This window comes from Lethenteron reissneri, chromosome 6 (assembly GCF_015708825.2).
Source record: "Lethenteron reissneri isolate LAM-NWPU_2019-01 chromosome 6, ASM1570882v1, whole genome shotgun sequence".
Classification (NCBI taxonomy): Eukaryota; Metazoa; Chordata; class Hyperoartia; order Petromyzontiformes; family Petromyzontidae; genus Lethenteron; species Lethenteron reissneri.
Genome location: NC_083784.1, coordinates 5,149,016 through 5,171,612, shown reverse-complemented (window position 1 = coordinate 5,171,612; position 22,597 = coordinate 5,149,016). Strand labels below are relative to the sequence as shown.

Sequence of the window (22,597 nt, the reverse complement as noted above, 5' to 3'; positions counted from 1 at the left end):
GTGATTCTGCATTTGCTCTACTACTATAGTACTAGACTGCCTTCAACTTTGATCAACGACTGGGTGTTTCAGGTTAGCGATTTGTCATATTATCTGGCTGTATAGCAAATGAAAAAATACAATTACTTTACTATGCAAGTACTTTTTTTTTATTTAGGGCCCCTTTATAACATGTTACAGGCCCCGCACTAGCTTACTCAGGAACTGTTGTCGAGTTGACGGTGCCTGACTTGGCGCCCAGTAGCCCCCTCCCCCCTCGCCTCATCCCCCACCCTGTGGCGGGCGAGGCAGGCGAGGGGGTTGAGTGAAACGCTTGTGAATTGCGGTGAAATCCCCGGGTGGGGGGAGGGTTTCTAGACCCACCTCTGTGGTGAAAGAGGCAGAGGTGGGACAAAGTCATTGTTATGCAAGTCCAAGTCGAGTCTGAAGTCATCAAATTCATGACTCGAGTCTGACTCGAGTTCAAGTCACATGACTCGAGTCCACACCTCAGAGGTGGGACAAAGTCATTGTTATGCAAGTCCAAGTCGAGTCTGAAGTCATCAAATTCATGACTCGAGTCTGACTCGAGTTCAAGTCACATGACTCGAGTCCACACCTCAGAGGTGGGACAAAGTCATTGTTATGCAAGTCCAAGTCGAGTCTGAAGTCATCAAATTCATGACTCGAGTCTGACTCGAGTTCAAGTCACATGACTCGAGTCCACACCTCAGAGGTGGGACAAAGTCATTGTTATGCAAGTCCAAGTCGAGTCTGAAGTCATCAAATTCATGACTCGAGTCTGACTCGAGTCCAAGTCACATGACTCGAGTCCACACCTCTGGAAAGAGGATCTTCAGCAGCCTCTGGGGGACGATTGTGTTCCTGTACCAGGGCCAGTGTGCTTATGGACTCGTGCCGATTCGGCATCCCGAGGCTGTGGAACCGATTGAAGCTCTGTGCGGACAGCAGACAGCCTGAGCGATGGGACTTGACGTGAACCAAGCTGGTCTCTGAGCTGGACTCAGGGTCGCTGCCTTCGGGCGAGTGAGAATTGTGCCCGTTACAAATGAGCATTTTTATGACTCGCCTCTATCCACTGCTGGATAAAGTTCACCCGCTGAGCCGCCACCATCTACCGTGATCCCGCGACGATCCGTGGAGCCCTTGTGCACGCGAGCCGATCATAACAACGGAGACCGGACATCAATTACAGGAGGCTGGATATATAAGAATGTTTGTTTATTCGCTTAAACATAACTTAAAACACTGGGGCCTTTGTATCCAGAGAAGTGATGCGTTCAAACTTTGGCCCCGGGCTTGGTGAAGGGTAGGTATTTGTCCTTTTAAAACATGGAAATACTCGCTCACGTAAATTTGCATAGAACTGTGGATGCACTTCCCGTCGAAGTCAAGGAAAAATCCACGGCTGTCAGAAATCAGCTTAAGGCAAACGTGTTAGAAATCTGCGCAAGTGAGGCGGGCGAACAGAGCCCTTGTATGTCATTGCCCAGGGTATGTGAGCTTCAGGTGGTGTCTGTGTGTGTTGTATAGGTGTATCTGCAGGGCAGGTGTCTGTACAGGCAGGTGTTTAGGCGTGTGCTGTGGTGTTCCAAACGAGCGATTTTTGGATTCAAGTTCTGCGCTGTGCGCGGCTCAAGAAGTACATTTTAGGCGTGGCTTCAGATTCGGCCCCCCAAGTTCAGCTCCGAATGCAGTCGGTTGCCTGACTGCACGTGCAGCAACGTGTCCAGAAATCTATTCACAGCTTTGGAAGACAAATCCAGATCTGGCTCCGGGCTTTGCTCATGTGGGAAATCCATTTCCGGTCCTTCACGTGTGGCTCCAGAGAAATGCTTCAGCAAGGCTCCTCGACCTGGCTCCAGGAAAGTTGTCTGGCTCCAGGAACGGTGTCTTGGTTCCGGGTATCTGGCTCCAGGTACGTCCGACAAGCGACCTCAGTTTCTGGGCGCGGAGGAGCAGAGGTCGGCGATGGCGCCAACGGCGATGAGTCTCCGCAGGAGGCGCTGTTCACTGCGGATGCTGTGGGAGCCTGCCTGCTGCTCGCACGGACGAAGACAACGACCCACCCCCATACAGCCATGTCAGACTGGAGGAGCAAGTGCTGTTTGCGATTCACACCGATGAAGGCCGGCACAGCCCCAGGTGCTAGTGGCCAGGGTCACGCCCCCAGCCACCTTTTTCGCCGTCGTGGTGATGTCTAAACACTGCACCAGGTGCTCATTGGAGGCCGAGTTGACAGGCACGGCTGGGGGTGGGAGGGGTAGTAGTGGTAAGAAGGGATAGGGGGTAGTAGAGGTAGGATGAGGAGTACTCACTGCCAGCAGATACGCCATGGTATCGTTGCTGTAGTAGTGCACGGGCTGCTGCAGGGCACTCATGTTGTAGCCGAAGCCGGCGATGGAGACCTCATCGCAGAAGTGCATCGCCAAGCCCAGCGCCATGAGCCCCATGGTCGGGACCTGGCAGTGCTGGCTCGCGGACGCAGAGGAAAGTCGTCGTTGGTGGCGGTGAATGATGAATTAACGGACGGATGAACACACGTGAATTGACCGATAAAGGAAGGAGTGAGCAAAGCAATGGGACAGATGAACACGTGACTCAATGGCCCAACAGATGGACGAACGAGCGAGTTCAGAGACTTCAAACGTGAACCTTTCGAACGGATGGGGGACGGACGACGAGCATGCACAGTGGCCGCACCTTCACTTGCTTCTTCTTGGCGAACTTGAGGAGGTCGAAGGCCACCGAGCGGATGATGTCCGGCCGCAGGATGCGGATGCGCTCGGGGCTGTAGCTCAGCCGCGTCGCCACCCTCCTCCAGAACACGTGGACGCGCTGCTTCTGCGCGCGACCACGGCGAGCACGGCATCAGCGCGGCCTCTCTCACCGCCGCACGAGGATCCCACATTCGCCGCCCTCCTACACACGTCTCGAGCGTCCCAACCGTCCACCCCTATACCCCCCCCACCCACGCCACGGTCCCCCTACGCACCTTGTCCCGCGTCCCCGTCCGCAGCCACATGAACCCCGGCCGCCGGCTGTCGCTCGCGGCCACCGCGGCAGAGGAGATGTTCTCGACGTAGCCGAGTTGCCACAGCAGGTAGGGCAGCTCGTTCGAGGCGGCCTCCTCTGCGAAGCCCTCCACCGCGTCGCGCAGCCACAGCAGGTCCTGCACCTTGTAGGGCACGAAGACGGCGAGGGTGGAGCGGGCGTCGTGGCCCCACAGCGCCCGCTCCAGCCCCGAGGACTCCGGGTAGAAGAGACGCAGCGACGTCCTGGAGCCCACGTCCTGCTCGTAGCCGGTCACGGGAGCTTCGTTCATTCTGGGGAGGCGGGGGGCGGGCGCATGGGTGTGGGAAGTCGCAGCACGATCAAAGCTGCAATAGAATATGAGAGTAATGCGGTTCGTGAATTGAGTGAGGCCACTCGTGACAGCTTGGGGTGGGAAAGAGGCGTTGGGAGCGAGTTCTAAAGTGTCGTGTTGATGTGCTGTGCGGCGGCGGTGGTGATGAGATGAAGCGATCTGTCGCAGTTCTCAAGAAGGGTGGAGGAATCTGCGGAGGTTTGCAGTCGCGACCCGATGGGGCGCCCTGGTTAATACTTTGTGCTCTTGCCTACCGAATGATGATGTCATGCTTGTCGATCTCCTTGCCCAGGGAGCTGTTGCTCAGCACGAATCCGTTACCCACAACCACGCATCTCTTGCATGCATGCCTAAACGGACACACGCACACAAAGACAAAGAGCCCCTGTATAGCCTTTAACAGACTCGGGGCAAGTGCTGTTGGCGAGCACCTGTGAAGATTGGCACGGCACACCACGGAGTGGCGTGGCCAGGACCGTGCCTGGCCGCCTTTGTCTCCGCAGTGCTGACTTTCACGCATCTCACCGCGTACTCATTTTAAGGCTGAGTCGACCCTCAGGCGAGGACCCGGGACCGTTTCGGATAATCGTCACTGGGTGTTGGCCGTAAAGCGAAAATTTAACTCGGGTCGCCGGGTTCGTAGCTCAACGCTTTGAACCACCACACGATCGCTCCCCACCGGTTGTGTGTGTGTACACACAAACGCATACAAAGACCACATGCAAGGGGGTGGGTGGATGAGGGTAAGGCTAGGGGGGGTGGAAATGCGGTGTCACCTTGATAGTTCCCAGGGCACCGTTGAGTCCGGCACGGCTCTTAACAACGCCTGGTATTGCCTCTCTGCACACGTGGAGGAGGGGAGGGGGGAGAGGGGGGTATCGTGGGGGGGGGGGTGGGGGTTGGGTAGATGAAGGCCGTGAAATTAAACACGAACCTGCACTCAAGCCGATCTTGGCCCAACTCGATACGCTGGATCCTCGTAACTCAACACCACGACCCATGTTTGCTTTGGGTGTAGAGGCCACCGTGGTATTTGAGGACAACAATTCTGATGAGCTATTCACGAGGACCCGTGTCTAAGAGGGTGGGGGGCCCCTCGCCTAGAAGCGTCCGACAGTTCAAGTCCCCCGGCGCGCCCCGTGTACGGTGGGGTTAAAAGCGCGGGTTCGTCCCGCGCATTGCCTTGTCCCAAGACGTTACTTGGCTGGCGTGGGAGAAAAGTCGCCACAGGGGCAGAGTGGGGGGGGGGCACGTGGGCAGAGTAGGGGGGGGGGCGCACACGACCTGTGCCCTCGGAGAAGTACGGCAGGCGGTCCACGGTGCGCAGGGGCGGCAGCAGCGGGATGATGCCCCAGAGCGTCCGCGCCACGTCGCCCCACGTGACGAAGGGGTTGTGCATCCTCCGCACCGCGCTGCGTGGCGACACACGCGGAGCACCGGCGGACGCTGGGGGCGCGGTGTGCTAGCGTGGTGCCGTATGTCTGTGGTGTGGGACGGCGTGGTGGCGGTGTGGTGTGTGGTGCCGTGTGTCTGTGGTGTGGGACGGCGTGGTGGCGGTGTGGTGTGTGGTAGTGGTGTGGTGCCGTGTGTGGTGTGGGACGGCGTGGTGGCGGTGTGGTGTGTGGTAGTGGTGTGGTGCCGTGTGTCTGTGGTGTGGGACGGCGTGGTGGCGGTGTGGTGTGTGGTAGTGGTGTGGTGCCGTGTGTGGTGTGGGACGGCGTGGTGGCGGTGTGGTGTGTGGTAGTGGACGTGGTGCCGTGTGGTGTGGCGAGCACTCACGAGAATTTATTTTCGTGAAGAACGCTTCGTATGTAGCCGCCTGAGCAGAGCTGGTGACGGCCCAACACCCTGCAGAGACAGACAGACACAGCCACTCAGACACAACAACAATCGCCATTCACCACTAAGTGGCAGTGACGTCACCACGACGCTTGTGCCAGGCTATGTGCACGTTGAGGCCACGTGAAGTGTCGGATGCCCACTGGCAGGTCACGGGGCAGACCCAGGTGCCACGGGTCGACTGACTGAGATGACCGAGATAACTGGCTGATGCACCACCTGTGCCCCCTACTGTGCCAACTTGCTGTGCTTTAGCCACCCGGCGCTCCACTCGTTGTTGTGAGCGTCGCTCCTCCGCCCTCCGTTGTTGCTGGAGGGCGACTGCCTCCAACTGCCCAGTAGTGTCCTTCACGAGCCTCCTCCACTGAGGCCGATCTTGACACCGCTGGTACCAGTCATCGGCAAGTCCACTCAGCTCCACATCCCCCTTGACCACATCACTCCATCTCCTCTATAGCCCGTGCCGTGCCCGCCTAGCCCCCCTGATCCAGCCGAACAAAAGCTGTTTAGGCATGCGGTGGCTGGGCATGAGGGCCACATGACCCAGCCAACGCAGCCTTGCCCACCGGAGGAGCTCACCGATGGGACCCTGCCCAGATCTTTCAAGGATATGTGAGCTGCTCACACAATCCAGCCTGATTAAACCCAGGATTGACCGCAGGCAGGACAGTTCAAATGCTTCCAACCGGCGAAGATGTTCCACTAAGGGGGTCCACATTTTGCAAGTGCAGAGAAGGTAGGGAATGACTGTAGCCGAGAAGATCTGAAGCTTCGTGTGGAGCAATAGATCAGGTAGCTTCCACACAGCGTTACGCAACCTATGAAAAGATAATGCCGCTCGACTGATTCGGAGTGAGACCTCTGCTATCAAACCTGGAGCCAGCCATGAGCACACTGCCCAGGTATGGGAAACTCTCCACTCTCTCCACAACTGCCCTATCACCAATTGGGAGTTGTGGGGGTGGAATGTCCGATAGTACAAAAAACCCAGGCAGGTGCTTAATTTTGGAGGGGCTGATGGTAAGTTCCCACCTCTTAGTGGCAAGCTCCAGGTTCAGCAGCAGCGCCTCCAACTCCTCCTCTGAGTAAGCAGCAATTACAAGATCATCGGCATACATAACATGGTTGGGCAATAGGGAGCCATCCCTTGACCGCACCCGGGCATTGATCAGCCTCCCATTGTATCTGTACCAGATGGAAATTCCTCTGGCACAGCTACTGAAGGCTTCACGACCCACGTGGTCGAAATAGATGTAAAATAATGTGCGAGCCAGAGGACATCCCTGTCGCACCCCAAAGTGAATAGGGAATGGCTCCAACTCCCAGCCACGTAGTTTTACCCGGGCCCACTTACCATCATGAAAGTCTTAATGACCGTGAGTAGCGGGTCAGGGACTCCGAAAGCACGAAGAAAAACTCAGAGCCCAGGCCTACTAATGGTATAATAGGCCTTCACCAGGTCAATAAAGCAGAGATGTAGGTCTTGTTGGAATTCCCTCTGCTGTAGCAGACGGACAGAAAATATGGCATCCTGTGCAGAACCGGAGGGGTTACCAGCCCCTCGCACTCATCCAGAGCCCCCATTTGGCCGTTGTGGTGGTTACAAACGCCATGAAGGGAAAGGCCAATCTAACTTGGCCCTCCCCCCACGGCACTGCCCACCACAGCATTGCCGTCCGGCACCACGAGGTAGGGGGTTGTTTTTTCCGGACTCAGACACACACCCAGACAGACACAGCCAATCAGACAGACACGGCCACTCGCACAGATGCACAAAGATAAGACAAAGATCCCCCGTATAGCCTTAACAGACTGTAGGGGCAAGTGCTGTTAGCGAGCACCTATGAAGGCCAGCACGGCACACGAGGGGGTGGGTGGCCAGCACCACGCCCGACCGCCTGTCTCCCTAGTGGTGGTGTTTACACACCTCACTAGGTACTCATTTGAGGCCGAGTCGACCTAGGGGAGGCCCAGGACCGGTTCAGATAATCGTCACTGGTGTTGGCCGTGAGCGGGAATCGAACTCGGGTCGCCGGGTTCATAGCGCAGCGCGCTAACCGCTACACTACCGCTCCGCACAGATGCACACACACTCAGACACAGCCACTCAGGAAAACGGATAGAGACAGACGCAGACACACAGTCATTCAGACAAACATACAGAGATACTCAGAGACAGAGACAGACAGAGACAAACTGATACAGACCTCAGACAGACAGTGAAGGAGAAGGGCTCAGGAGAGGGGCTTAGGGAGCTCTCCCCCCCTCCCCAACTTGGTCACTTGGCAGCGGGGGACACGGGGGAGCGCTGTGGTTAGTGCCAGGGATTATAGCCAGGGCTAAGACTAATGCTAGGTTAGGGCTGTAGTTAGGGCCAGGGCTAAGGGTAATGCTAGGTTAGGGCTGTGGATAGGGCCAGGGCTAAGGGTAATGCGAGGTTAGGGCTGTGGATAGTGCCAGGGATTATAGCCAGGGTTAAGGGTAGTGCTAGGTTAGGGCTGTAGTTAGTGCCAGGGATTATAGCCAGGGTTAAGGGTAATGCTAGGTTAGGGCTGTAGTTAGGGCCAGGGCTAAGAGTAATGCGAGGTTAGGGCTGTAGTTAGGGCCAGGGCTAAGACTAATGCTAGGTTAGGGCTGTAGTTAGGGCCAGGGCTAAGAGTAATGCGAGGTTAGGGCTGTAGTTAGGGCCAGGGCTAAGGGTAATGCTAGGTTAGGGCTGTGGATAGGGCCAGGGCTAAGGGTAATGCGAGGTTAGGGCTGTGGATAGTGCCAGGGATTATAGCCAGGGTTAAGGGTAGTGCTAGGTTAGGGCTGTAGTTAGTGCCAGGGATTATAGCCAGGGTTAAGGGTAATGCTAGGTTAGGGCTGTAGTTAGGGCCAGGGCTAAGGGTAATGCTAGGTTAGGGCTGTAGTTAGGGCCAGGGTTAAGAGTAATGCTAGGTTAGGGCTGTAGTTAGGGCCAGGGTTAAGAGTAATGCTAGGTTAGGGCTGTGGTTAGTGCCAGAGATTATAGCCAGGGCTAAGGGTAATGCTAGGTTAGGGCTGTGGTTAGTGCCAGGGATTATAGCTATGGTTAAGGGTAATGTTAGGTTAGGGCTGTAGTTAGGGCCAGGCCTAAGAGTAATGCTAGGTTATGGCTGTGGTTAGTGCCAGGGACTATAGCCAGGGCTAAGGGTAATGTTAGGTTAGGGCTGTGCATAGGGTCAGGGCAAGTACTAAAGTTACTGACAGAGTCCGGGTTTGTCGAGGGCGTTCGGTGTGCCGAGGCGCTCGCGCGTGACGGGCAAGGCTCTCAGCCGCGCCTGTCGCCTCTAAACTCCCGAGACGACAACCACGGGGACGGGGCAGTGTGCGGCACAGGCTGCACGCAGACCGAGCTGGCCTCTGACCCCCAATGATGCCGATGACCCCACGCGGAAGCAGCGGCGATCGCAGCAGCAGCGGCGGTACACGGCAGGGGGACAATGCTGGCATGGTAGGTGACTGTGCAGAGAGAATGCGGTGTCGCCAGTTCGACAGAGACTCTCGCCCCCCCCGCCCGTCCCCTTATAGAGACTGTGAGGGTTGTGAGTGGTCAAGTACCGGGGAACCTGGAGGGAAACGCGCGCTGACTCACCAGTCGAGTTGCGAGCCATAACCTGCGAACACAAGACACACAAGGGAATTGTGTAAGCGTTGTGTATTTATTTCGTGAAACCGGCGCGGCGCAGGATGTGGGCGCACGGCGGTGTGGTTTAGGCGCTACGCTCGGCCGCCTTTGTCTCCCTCGGTGCTGATGTTTACATGCCGCCCCAAGTAGTCATTTAAGGCTACATCGACCTAGGGGTAGCTCTGGATCGATTCAGGTAATCGTCACCGGTGCTCGTGACCGTGAGCGTCAATCGAAACATCGGAACGCTGGGTTCGTAGCGCAGCGCCGCTAACCGCTGCGCCACCGCTCCCCAATAAACGTGCACTCGAGCAGCAACAGCCGCCATTCGCCACTAAGTAGCGGCGACGTCACTTGTGCCAGTCTAGGTGCACTTCGAGGCCACTTGAAGCGTGGAAGGCTGAGATGGCTGGCAGATGCACCACCTGTGCTCCCAAACTGTGCCAACTTGCTGCGTTTTATTCTCCCGGCGCTCCGCTCGTTGTTGTGAGCGTCGCTCCTCTGCCCTCCGTGGTCGTTGGGAGGGCGACTGCCTCCAATTGACAAGTAGCAGCGTCCTTCACAAGCCTCCTCCATACATTCAAATACAAAGATCCCCCGTATAGCCTGAACAGACTGTTGGGGCAAGTGCTGTTAGCGCACGTCTATGAAGGCCGGTACGGCACACGAGGGGGTCTTTGTTTGTGGCGATGTTTACACACAACACCAGGTACTCATTTGAGGCGTGAGTCGACCTAGAGGAGGCCCAGAACCGGTTCAGATAATCGTCACCGGTATTGACCGTGAGCGGCGAATCGAACTCGGGTGGCCTTGTTCGAAGTGCAGCGCGCTAACCACTACGCCACCGCTCCACACATTCACGCACACAGACATCCATGCTGGAGCCAGTGCCGGATTAAGCTAATGCGGGGCCTGTAGCATATGTTATAATGTTTTACTTGCATCGTAAAGTAATTGTATTTTTTCATTTGCTATACAGCCAGATAATACGACAAATCGCTAACCTTAAACACCCAGTCGTTCATAAAAGTTGAAGGCGGTATAGTACTATAGTAATAGAGCAAATGCAGAATAACTGAACCGGAATTGATAGCTTGGAAGCATTTAGCGCGGGGCGCTTGAAAGTGCGGGGCCAGTAGCTACTTTGTAGCTACATGTGTAGTTACTTGTGCAGCTACATGTGTAGTTACTTGTGCAGCTACATGTGCAGCTACATGTGTAGTTACATGTGTAGTTACATGTGTAGCTACATGTGTAGCTACTTGTGCAGCTACATGTGTAGCTACATGTGTAGCTACATGTGCAGCTACATGTGTAGCTACATTGTGTAGCTACTTGTGTAGTTACATGTGTAGTTACATGTGTAGCTACATGTGTAGCTACTTGTGCAGCTACATGTGTAGCTACTTGTGTAGTTACATGTGTAGTTACATGTGTAGCTACAAGTGTAGCTACTTCGTGCAGCTACATGTGCAGCTACATGTGTAGCTACTTGTGCAGCTACATGTGTAGCTACTTGTGTAGTTACACGTGTAGCTACTTGTGTAGCTAAATGTGTAGCTACATGTGCAGCTACTTGTGCAGCTACTTGTGTAGTTACACGTGTAGCTACTTGTGTAGCTAAATGTGTAGCTACATGTGCAGCTACTTGTGCAGCTACTTGTGTAGTTACACGTGTAGCTACTTGTGTAGCTAAATGTGTAGCTACATGTGCAGCTACATGTGCAGCTACATGTGTAGCTACACGTGTAGCTACTTGTGTAGCTTACATGTGTAGCTACTTGTGTAGCTAAATGTGTAGCTACTTGTGCAGCTACACGTGTAGCTACTTGTGTAGCTACATGTGCAGCTACTTGTGTAGCTACACGTGCAGCTACACGTGCAGCTACATGTGCAGCTACTTGTGTAGTTACATGTGTAGTTACATGTGTAGCTACTTGTGCAGCTACTTGTGCAGCTCTCCGTTCCCAGCGAAGTGGAATTCACACGAATGCTGCTGCTACCTCCGCCGTGAGCAGTGTGACCCGCAGTGTGAGCGTGGTGGTGGTGGTCCCCAAATTCCACCACCTATCACGAGTATCACCCACCACTCCACCAACCTTCCCCTAGGGAGGGTGTTGATGGTGGGGGGGGGGCTGGTTAGGGGGGGCTGGTTAGGGGGGGCTGATGGGAGGTGGGGGGGGGGGGTTCTCCTGCCCTGATGCCCCCCCCACCCCCGTACCTGGGATGTGAATGTTGGCAGCGAGGAGGTAGACGGCGCACAGCGACGCGAGGCACAGCCCCGCGAAGACCGCGCGGTGTAGCCCCCTGCTCATGCCCCTGCCAGGAGCTCCCCGGTGTCCCCCAGGGATCCCCTGGGGGGGTCCCCGCACGAGGCCGAGGAGCCCGCGGACTCCGGGGAAGACGATGGAGCGGCACAGGGATCGCCACGGGCGGGAACGCCGCACGGCTCCGCGTCTGGACGCGGTGGGGTTGGTGGACATTGTCGGAGCGCGCACGTGGGGCAGTACACGCAGCACACGTGGGCATTACACGCGCGGGCAGCACGCACGGATCGCGTGCAAGGGGAGTGCACGCAGCGTGCACAGCAGACAGGCGAACGCGGTACGTTTGGGGAAGTACGCACAGTGGCAGCAGCACACAGACACAGTACCGACAGCACACACACACAGTGTCGGCAGCACACACACACAGTGTCGGCAGCACACACACAGTGTCGGCAGCACACACACACACAGTGTCGGCAGCACACACACAGTGACAGCAGCACACACACACAGTACCGGCAGCACACAGACACACAGTACCGGCAGCACACAGACACACACACACAGTACCAGCAGCACACAGACACACACAAACAGTACCGGCAGCACACACACACAGTGTCGGCAGCACACACACACATACACACACACACAGTACCGGCAGCACACACACACAGTACCAGCAGCACACACACACAGTACCAGCAGCACACACTACCGGTACACACGCACACGGCGCGCGGGCACAACGCTCAATTCGCGATCACAATACTCACAGCGAGTGCTCACGACACTCACCCACAGCACACACAGAGTACACACAGTACACACACAGAGTACACACAGAGTACACACAGAACACACACAGCACACACACAGCAGATCGAGAGAGAGAAATCGGTACGAGATTCGACGCGGAGAGCGCGGCAAAACTGCGATCCAGGTGAGCGTGACGCAGGTGTGGTGGGGGTGGAGTGGGAGGTGGTGGGGGTGGTGGAGGTGGAGGTGGGGGTGGTGGTGGTGGAGGGGGTGGTGGAGGTGGTGGAGGGGGTGGTCGTGAGCGGATGGCGCAACGGTTTCGAACCCGGCGACCCGAGCCCGATTCGCCGCTCACGGCCAACACCGGTGACGATTATCCGAACCGGTCCTGGGCCTCCCCTAGGTCGACCCAGCCTCAAATGAGTGCCTGGGTGCGGTGTGTAAACATCGCCACTGGGGAGACAAAGGCGGCCGGGCGTGTAACTGGCCGCGCACCCCCTCGTGTGCCGTGCCGGACTTCATAAACGCTCCTCGCTAAACAGCACTTGCCCCAAAAGTCTGTGACAGGCTACACGGGGGATCTTTGTCCTTTGCTAGTGGATTTGACCATGGCCGCCGCTTGCGTGAGACGCGAGAGAAATTAGATGCGGTGGAGCCGGTTCGAGAAATCCTCTCGTATAAAGGTTCCAATTGCCTGAATCGACCATTCCATCCGTACAGGGGGGGGGGGGGGGCTGTCTGGTGCAGCCGAATGTGTCATCGGCTGAGGTGGAAGTCCCACAGGAGACGCAACAACACCCCCCCCCCTTACCCGCGATAGTGAAGTGGTCGCGTCCGGCACGAAGGCCACGTGGACGCCTGAATCCGGTGTGGTTTCACCTGCGGGGAGCGGTGGAGCAGTGGTTAGCGCGCCGCGGTGTGAACCAACCCCGGGGCCTGCCGAATTCGATTCCCGCAACACGGCCAACACGAATATTTGCACCGGTCCTCGGCCACCCCCCTAGGTCGACTCAGCCTCGAATGAGGACCCGGCGCGGTTTGTGGTGAAACGACCGCCACTTTGGGGGAGTTTCGTCAATTCGTTTTGCTCGTTGTTTCATGCTGACGCGCCGGGGAGGTCAAATTGAAGCGGCCACGTCTGGGTCGCAATCTCAGGAAGCTGCCGATCATCACGACACTTTGATATCGTGTCGCACGTATCGTGGAATCGCCATATCGTGGAATCGCCATATCGTTTGAAAACCCTCGCGAAAATTTCACAGCGGCCGGTAGGTGGCCACGAGGTGCGTGCGTCACCTAAAGTCCTAAACTAGAACTAAATAAAATATTTAAAAATACTTTAAAAAAAACACGCTTTCATGAAATGTACAGTACAGTACTGTCCTAGTTGCCCCTCCCCCTGCCCCCATCGCCCCTCCCCTCCTTCCACACCCCCTGCCCCTGGGCTTGGCTACCCGAGGCTTGCCGTGACGTAAGGGACCGCGGCGATTTGCAGGCAACGTGAGTTGAGCGTGGACAATTGGAGCCGTAAAAAATAATGTTTTAAAATATTTTTAATTTCAATGATATAATATCGTGTTGTCATCACTATGACATAGCTATACCAAGTTTGCAGTCGATACGATATTGGGAATACAGGTTAAAATTGAGTTACACGATTTGAGGATACAACACAGTAAGTTAAATAAAAGCGTGTAAAATGTTTAAAAATATATATTTTGGAATTTTAATGATAGAATATCGTGTTGTCATCAGTATGACATACCTATACCAAGTTTGCAGTCGATACGACATTGGGAATACGGTTAAAATTGAGTTACAAGATTTGAGGATACAACACAGAGTAAGTTAAATATAAACGTGTAAAATGTTTAAAATATGTTTTGAAATTTTAATTTTAGAATATAGTCGTGTCATAAATATGACAGGTATTCAAGTTTGCAGTCGATAACACATTGGGAATTGGGTAAAAATTGAGTTAGAAGTTTTTTTTTGATGATACAACAGACGGGGAGTGAGTTAAATAATAATTTTAAAAAACCCTGACGATTTGGCTGCGTCGGGTTTTAACGACACATTTATATATGAACCCCCCCAAAAAAACACCCTATTCTATTTCATTCTAATTGTGCAGGGAAAAAAACCAGAGGACCTGGAGAAAAATCCACGTGGACAGAGAGAGAGAGAAAAAAACTCCAAATATTCAGCAGCAGACGTCAGAGCCGAGGTCCCCGAATAATCGAAAATCAAAAATCGCAACGAATTTATTCATGGTCACTCCGTCCCACCGCTCTCGTTCTGCATCAAGCACCTGCCAAATTTGCCGTAGTCATCAACAAAACTTTTAAACTTTAATCAGCGCATCGTGTAGAGCTCGTCGATAGGAACAGATGGCCGTGTCGTTCGCCTTCAACAAACATAAAATGACGTCGCAACGCAATTGATGCGAGAGCCAGGGAGGGCTTATAGGACCTGGGGTGGCTTATAGGACCCGGGGTGGCTTATAGGACCCCGGGGTGGCTTATAGGACCCGGGGTGGCTTATAGGACCCGCGGTGGCTTATAGGACCCGAGGTGGCTTATAGGACCCCGGGGTGGCTTATAGGACCCGCGGTGGCTTATAGGACCCGGGGTGGCTTATAGGACCCGGGGTGGCTTATAGGGCCCCGGGGTGGCTTATAGGACCCGGGGTGGCTTATAGGACCCGGGGTGGCTTATAGGACCCGGGGTGGCTTATAGGGCCCCGGGGGCTTATAGGACCCGGGGTGGCTTATAGGACCCGCGGTGGCTTATAGGACCCGCGGTGGCTTATAGGGCCCCGGGTGGCTTATACGGCCCCGGAGGGCTTATAGGACCCGGGGTGGCTTATAGGGCCCCAGGGTGGCTTATAGGACCCGGGGTGGCTTATAGGGCCCCGGGGTGGCTTATAGGTCCCCGGGGGCTTATAGGACCCGGGGTGGCTTATAGGACCCGCGGTGGCTTATAGGGCCCCGGGTGGCTTATAGGGCCCCGGAGGGCTTATAGGACCTGGGGTGGCTTATAGGACCCCGGGGGCTTATAGGGCCCCGGGTGGCTTATAGGACCCCGGGGGCTTATAGGACCTGGGGTGGCTTATAGGACCCCGGGGGCTTATAGGGCCCCGGGTGGCTTATAGGGCCCCGGGGTGGCTTATAGGACCCGCGGTGGCTTATAGGGCCCCGGGGTGGCTTATAGGGCCCCATGTTCCCGCCATAATGTTCAATTGGTCAAACGTTGCGGTCCCCTACACGGCAGATCGAGATGTTTTGAGGCAATGAATTAGTGTTTTTTTTGTTGACACGTGGCCAGAAACAACAGCAATGATTGATACTCTTTAGTTCTTTCGGTAAAGTCACCATGTAGGTAAGAAATGAAATTAAAATTAATAAAACTTGCATCTTGAATCCCTGCCTCATATGATGCAGCAAATCTGGCTGTGACGGTCCCACCCGATGACGGAGACTTGTGTTGCCTCCGAAACGTCGTGATTTTATAATTTTTATTAATTTTAATTACATTTTTTACCTACGTGGTGACTTTACCGAAAGAACTAAGAGTATGAGGCCACCGCAAGTTAAAACCTACGCGCGTGAGGGAGAAACACTCAATGCCTTTGCTCTGCCGCCGTCTGCCAGAGCCAACGTTACGGCTACCCCACCCTCGATGTTGACATACCCACAACCGCTTACTTGTTTGAGGCTGAGTCGACCTAGGAGGAGGCCCAGGACCGGTTCAAATAATAATCGTCACCGGCGGCCGTGAGCGGGGATCGAACTCGGGCCGCCGGGTTCGGAGCTCAGCGCGCGAATCGTGACGCAATCGCTGCCCCGCCCCCCCGCCCCCCCCCCCGCTGCTGCTGATGACGTGTGTGTACACTGTGTGTATGTGTGTGTACACACACACACTGTGTACACTGTGTATGTGTGTGCAGCCCATCGCATAGGATTGGCTAGCGCCGACTGACCGGCTGATAGACTTAGCACGAGCGTTATATTGTATTCTAAAAATAGATCTTCGGTTGACGACCGAAAGTCAATGTCAGTTTCGGCCAAAACCGAAACCACACCGAAAGTTAAAAAATGACTTTCAGCCGAAACCGAAAGTATGCCGAAAGTAAAAAATTGACTTTCGGCCGAAACCGAAAGTAAAAAATAGACTTTCGGCCGAAAGCGAAAGTAAAAAAATTACTTTCAGCCGAAATCGAAAGTTAAAAATTTACTTTCGGCCGAAATCGAAAGTTCAAAATTAACTTTCGCCCGAAACCGGCGCCGAAACCGAATTTCGATCGGCCTCATAAAGAATGATCCGATAGGAATTCAACATTCAAACTTGATTTGAAGCTATTTAAGGCCTCGACACAGAGGCATTGGGACTCTGTGTCTATTTTGTGTGTATCTCTCTGTGTAGTCTCTCACTGCTTGTGTGTCTGTCTGTGTGTCTATGTTGTGTGTCTCTCTCTGTGTCTCTGTGTGTGTGTCTCTGTGTTGTCTCTCTCTGCTTGTGTGTCTGTCTGTGTGTCTATGTTGTGTGTCTCTCTCTGTGTGTTTCTGTGTGTGTGTCTCTGTGTTGTCTCGCTCTGCTTGTGTGTCTGTGTGTCTATGTTGTGTGTCTCTCTCTGTATGTCTCTGTGTGTGTGTGTCTCTGTGTTGTCTCTCTCTGCTTGTGTGTCTGTCTGTGTGTCTATGTTGTGTGTCTCTCTCTGTATGTCTCTGTGTGTGTGTCTCTGTGTTGTCTCTCTCTGCTTGTGTGTCTGTGTGTCTCCGTGTCTGTGTTTTGTCTCTCTCAAATTTAGCATTCTTTGGAAGAACGTAATCAACCAGGTAGGGTGTTGACTGTTGTGTTAGCTGACTCTCTGTGTTGAATTGCATTCTATTTCTCAGTTTACTATGTTTGTTTTCTCATTCATTCTTTGCTGATGACGGTTGCTTGTGTTGGAATCGAGACGTCGTATTCTATTATTGTTTAATTTATTTTCTTTCTACGTGACTTTACCGAAAGAACCAAAGAGTAATTCCTGCAGTCACGAAAGCTTAGAATCGAGATAGAACAATTGTTAAGTTAAATAAATAAAGTTATAACAATAAAAAATTAAGCAATTCCAATACGAAAGCAATAGGACTTTTCAAATCGCAAAAAATCGCAGCCTTAGCAATTTGCTAATCGCATTGTTTTAAATTGCGAGTTCGATTTGAAATCGATTCATCGTTCAGCCCTAGCGGCCACCCACCTGTGCCTCCTGTGTCGTGCCGAAATTCAGAGGCGATAACAAAACATCTCCCCAGAGTTTGTTTATTCTATGGGGGGGGGGGGGGGGGCGATTATTTATATTGTTGGACATTTGACGTCTACAGGTAGTCCCCGAGTTACGATGCTCCGACTTACGATATTTAGATCTTACGATGGCGATACGACAAAATTGCCATCAACAACCTAACATCGTTCAAGTATGCAGACGACGGACAGAATCTTGGTGAGTACAGTACAATATGATACGTTACGATACGTTCAATGCATGTAATGATACGTAGCTTTAGCGATTTTATTTTAAGGTTACCATGATACGATACGTTCACTGCATGTTAAAAGTTTTTTTTTTAGCAGATAGGATTGCTTCCTGAAAAAACTTTCTATTAAATTGCAGTTCATATAGGTAGGCTAAGAATTTACCTTGTTTTTTTTACTTAACATTTTACTGTGCAATACAGTATTGTAATTAATAAATACATACAGTATATAGCTTATACAGTACGGTACTGTAAATTGCTCTGTTTTGCTAAATTATCACCATTCTTTAAGACTCCTGGGTAGGCTAGGCCATCTTCGACTTACGATATTTTCGACTTACGATGGGGTCGTCGTAACGCATCTCCATCGTAAGTATTTACAAATTACTACTTGCAGTCAACCTCTGGCTGATTAATGCTCAACGCTGCTGATCCGTCTCTAAATAATAATTCATAATACATGATCCGTCTCTAAATAATTCATAATACATGATCCGTCTATAAATAATAATACATGATACGATCTGTCTGAAAGATCTCCTCGAGGTGACTTGCACTGCACGCGGTTTAATACGTAACTTTGATGCAACATATGACTTTTACTATTTGTACTTTACCACGTCGCGCAGTTTATTTATTTAACGCATACATTTTTTCCTCTACACTTTCATCACCGCCTCTGCTTGTTGATTTAGATTTTTGTGTTTTTCGGCAGGCGAGACCAGGTGAGTGAGCGCACAGAGGAGACCAGGTGAGTGAGCGCACAGAGGAGACCAGGTGAGTGAGCGTACAGACGAGACCAGGTGAGTGAGCGCACAGAGGAGACCAGGTGAGTGAACGCACAGGTGAGACCAGGTGAGTGAGCACACAGGTGAGACCAGGTGAGTGAGCGCACAGAGGAGACCAGGTGAGTGAGCGCACAGAGGAGACCAGGTGAGTGAGCGCACAGAGGAGACCAGGTGAGTGAGCGCACAGTCGCGACCAGGTGAGTGAGCGCACAGAGGAGACCAGGTGAGTGAGCTCACAGACGAGACCAGGTGAGTGAACACACAGAGGAGACCAGGTGAGTGAGCGCACAGAGGAGACCAGGTGAGTGAGTGCACAGAGGAGACCAGGTGAGCGAGCACACAGGTGAGACCAGGTGAGTGAGCGCACAGACGAGACCAGGTAAGTGAGCGCACAGAGGAGACCAGGTGAGTGAGCGCACAGAGGAGACCAGGTGAGTGAGTGCACAGAAGAGACCAGGTGAGTGAGCGCACAGAGGAGACCAGGTGAGTGAGCGCACAGAGGAGACCAGGTGAGTGAGCGCACAGACGAGACCAGGTGAGTGAGAGCACAGACGAGACCAGGTGAGTGAGCGCACAGACGAGACCAGGTGAGTGAGCGCACAGAGGAGACCAGGTGAGTGAGCGCACAGACGAGACCAGGTGAGTGAGTGCACAGAGGAGACCAGGTGAGTGAGCGCACAGACGAGACCAGGTGAGTGAGTGCACAGAGGAGACCAGGTGAGTGAGTGCACAGAGGAGACCAGGTGAGTGAGCGCACAGAGGAGACCAGGTGAGTGAGCGCACAGAGGAGACCAGGTGAGTGAGCGCACAGGTGAGACCAGGTGAGTGAGCACACAGACGAGACCAGGTGAGTGAGCGCACAGAGGAGACCAGGTGAGTGAGCACACAGAGGAGACCAGGTGAGTGAGCGCACAGACGAGACCAGGTGAGTGAGCGCACAGGTGAGACCACACAGAGGAGACCAGGTGAGTGAGCGCACAGAGGAGACCAGGTGAGTGAGCGCACAGGTGAGACCAGGTGAGTGAGCGCACAGACGAGACCAGGTGAGTGAGCGCACAGAGGAGACCAGGTGAGTGAACACACAGGTCAGACCAGGTGAGTGAGCGCACAGAGGAGACCAGGTGAGTGAGCGCACAGAGGAGACCAGGTGAGTGAGCGCACAGGTGAGACCAGGTGAGTGAGCGCACAGAGGAGACCAGGTGAGTGAGCGCACAGACGAGACCAGGTGAGTGAGCGCACAGAGGAGACCAGGTGAGTGAGCGCACAGAGGAGACCAGGTGAGTGAGCGCACAGAGGAGACCAGGTGAGTGAGCACACAGAGGAGACCAGGTGAGTGAGCACACAGACGAGACCAGGTGAGTGAGCGCACAGACGAGACCAGGTGAGTGAGCGCACAGAGGAGACCAGGTGAGTGAACACACAGGTGAGACCAGGTGAGTGAGCGCACAGGTGAGACCAGGTGAGTGAGCACACAGAGGAGACCAGGTGAGTGAGCGTACAGAGGAGACCAGGTGAGTGAGCGCACAGGTGAGACCAGGTGAGTGAGCGTACAGAGGAGACCAGGTGAGTGAGCACACAGACGACACCAGGTGAGTGAGCGCACAGAGGAGACCAGGTGAGTGAGCGCACAGGTGAGACCAGGTGAGTGAGCGCACAGACGATGCCAGGTGAGTGAGCGCACAGAGGAGACCAGGTGAGTGAGCGCACAGACGAGACCAGGTGGGTGAGTGCACAGACGAGACCAGGTGAGTGAGCGCACAGGTGAGACCAGGTGAGTGAGCGCACAGAGGAGACCAGGTGAGTGAGCGCACAGAGGAGACCAGGTGAGTGAGCGCACAGGTGAGACCAGGTGAGTGAGCGCACAGGTGAGACCAGGTGAGTGAGCGCACAGAGGAGACCAGGTGAGTGAACACACAGGTGAGACCAGGTGAGTGAGCGCACAGGTGAGACCAGGTGAGTGAGCGCACAGAGGAGACCAGGTGAGTGAGCGCACAGACGAGACCAGGTGAGTGAGCACACAGGTGAGACCAGGTGAGTGAGCACACAGACGAGACCAGGTGAGTGAGCACACAGACGAGACCAGGTGAGTGAGCACACAGGTGAGACCAGGTGAGTGAGCGCACAGAGGAGACCAGGTGAGTGAGCGCACAGAGGAGACCAGGTGAGTGAGCGCACAGACGAGACCAGGTGAGTGAGCGCACAGGTGAGACCAGGTGAGTGAGCGCACAGTCGAGACCAGGTGAGTGAGCGCACAGAGGAGACCAGGTGAGTGAGCGCACAGAGGAGACCAGGTGAGTGAGCGCACAGGTGAGACCAGGTGAGTGAGCGCACAGAGGAGACCAGGTGAGTGAGCGCACAGTCGAGACCAGGTGAGTGAGCGCACAGAGGAGACCAGGTGAGTGAGCGCACAGGTGAGACCAGGTGAGTGAGCGCACAGGTGAGTCCAGGTGAGTGAGCGCACAGAGGAGACCAGGTGAGTGAGCGCACAGGTGAGTCCAGGTGAGTGAGCGCACAGTCGAGACCAGGTGAGTGAGCGCACAGAGGAGACCAGGTGAGTGAGCGCACAGGTGAGACCAGGTGAGTGAGCGCACAGGTGAGTCCAGGTGAGTGAGCGCACAGTCGAGACCAGGTGAGTGAGCGCACAGGTGAGACCAGGTGAGTGAGCGCACAGGTGAGACCAGGTGAGTGAGCGCACAGACGAGACCAGGTGAGTGAGCGCACAGAGGAGACCAGGTGAGTGAGCGCACAGAGGAGACCAGGTGAGTGAGCGCACAGGTGAGACCAGGTGAGTGAGCGCACAGAGGAGACCAGGTGAGTGAGCGCACAGAGGAGACCAGGTGAGTGAGCACACAGAGGAGACCAGGTGAGTGAGCACACAGAGGAGACCAGGTGAGTGAGCACACAGAGGAGACCAGGTGAGTGAGCGCACACAGGAGACCAGGTGAGTGAGCGCACAGAGGAGACCAGGTGAGTAAGCGCACAGGTGAGACCAGGTGAGTGGGCGTGCCGCAGGGCCACTGTCGACTCCGATGCGGCACTCCCACCCCCGACTCCGCCGAGTCCTCGCCCGGATAAAACTCAACGCAGACTCAGCGAGGCCTAAGCGCAATGTTTATGAACGCAAATGCAGGTAACCTGATAGCGGATTAAATTAGTTTGACGTTTTCTGAGCAGCAGAGACGTGATGTGGAGCGAGGAGGGGGGGAGACAGGCCGAGGTGACGCTATTTGAGTTTTGCCTGAAGCAGTGAAATCGTGAGTACGATTTCACCCCGATACCGCAATGCGCTTAGCTTACAGATCCAGACCAGTCACGTGTACAGCCGGCTCGGTATACAGGGCACCGGGCACACGGGACGACACGGGAGACACCTCAACACGGATGCACTCGGGGATGGGGACGCTTAAGACACGGGAACTCGGTGAAGACATTGGGCAGCTTAAACACGTGTTCGCGAGAGAGGGTTTGGGTCCTGTCGATGATGACGATGATGCTGCTGCTGCTACAACTGCTGCTGACATGAGTTAGGAATCCGATAGCAATGACGGTGGCGATGATGATGATGATGTAAATAATGATACGACTGCAACCGCTACATCGATGACGATGTAGAAATGAAGCGATGATGCCGGTAAAGAAACGGCACCTGCAGTGAGAGCGTTAATTCGGCTCACCTGAGTCCCCACAGACTCGAAACTTCACGTCCGCAGGTACCGGAGACTTGGTTCCACGTGAGAGCACAGGTGAGTGAGCACACAGACGACGCCAGGTTGAGTGAGCGCACAGAGGAGACCAGGTGAGTGAGCGCACAGGGGAGACCAGGTGAGTGAGCGCACAGAGGAGACCAGGTGAGTGAGCGCACAGGTGAGACCAGGTGAGTGAGCGCACAGAGGAGACCAGGTGAGTGAGCGCACAGAGGAGACCAGGTGAGTGAGCGCACAGAGGAGACCAGGTGAGTGAGCGCACAGGTGAGACCAGGTGAGTGAGCGCACAGAGGAGACCAGGTGAGTGAGCGCACAGGTGAGACCAGGTGAGTGAGCGCACAGAGGAGACCAGGTGAGTGAGCACACAGGTGAGACCAGGTGAGTGAGCGCACAGACGATGCCAGGTGAGTGAGCACACAGAGGAGACCAGGTGAGTGAGCGCACAGAGAAGACCAGGTGAGTGAGCACACAGAGGAGACCAGGTGAGTGAGCGCACAGAGGAGACCAGGTGAGTGAGCGCACAGACGAGACCAGGTGAGTGAGCGCACAGACGAGACCAGGTGAGTGAGCGCACAGACGAGACCAGGTGAGTGAGCGCACAGAGGAGACCAGGTGAGTGAGCGCACAGCGAGTGGGCAGGGCGAACGAAACCGCGGGCTGGGCGATTGGGCAATCAGCATGAATGTGGCCACGGAGCGGACAG

At 54.6% G+C, this 22,597-nt stretch overlaps 1 protein-coding gene across 3 annotated transcripts; it reads right to left on the bottom strand.

Annotated features, from left to right (window-relative positions):
• Positions 1–1,206: 1,206 nt before the first annotated feature.
• On the bottom strand, positions 1,207–22,096 carry LOC133354095 (type 2 lactosamine alpha-2,3-sialyltransferase-like). Of its 3 annotated transcripts, XM_061570678.1 has the most exons (12): positions 21,865–22,096; positions 12,693–12,760; positions 11,077–11,312; positions 8,823–8,844; positions 5,147–5,215; positions 4,652–4,779; positions 4,144–4,207; positions 3,622–3,717; positions 2,996–3,326; positions 2,704–2,844; positions 2,319–2,471; positions 1,207–2,039 (listed from the first exon to the last, which is right to left on the bottom strand). In XM_061570678.1, the coding sequence occupies exons 3-12, from the start codon at positions 11,168–11,170 to the stop codon at positions 1,938–1,940; spliced, it is 1,200 nt and encodes a 399-aa protein (XP_061426662.1). In that variant the 5' UTR covers positions 11,171–11,312; positions 12,693–12,760; positions 21,865–22,096; the 3' UTR covers positions 1,207–1,937. The 3 variants fall into 3 exon arrangements, with proteins under 3 accessions (XP_061426662.1, XP_061426670.1, XP_061426654.1); XM_061570686.1 differs by lacking the exon at positions 12,693–12,760; XM_061570670.1 differs by lacking the exons at positions 12,693–12,760; positions 21,865–22,096 and having other exon boundaries at positions 11,077–12,672.
• Between the last annotated feature and the right edge of the window lie 501 nt (positions 22,097–22,597).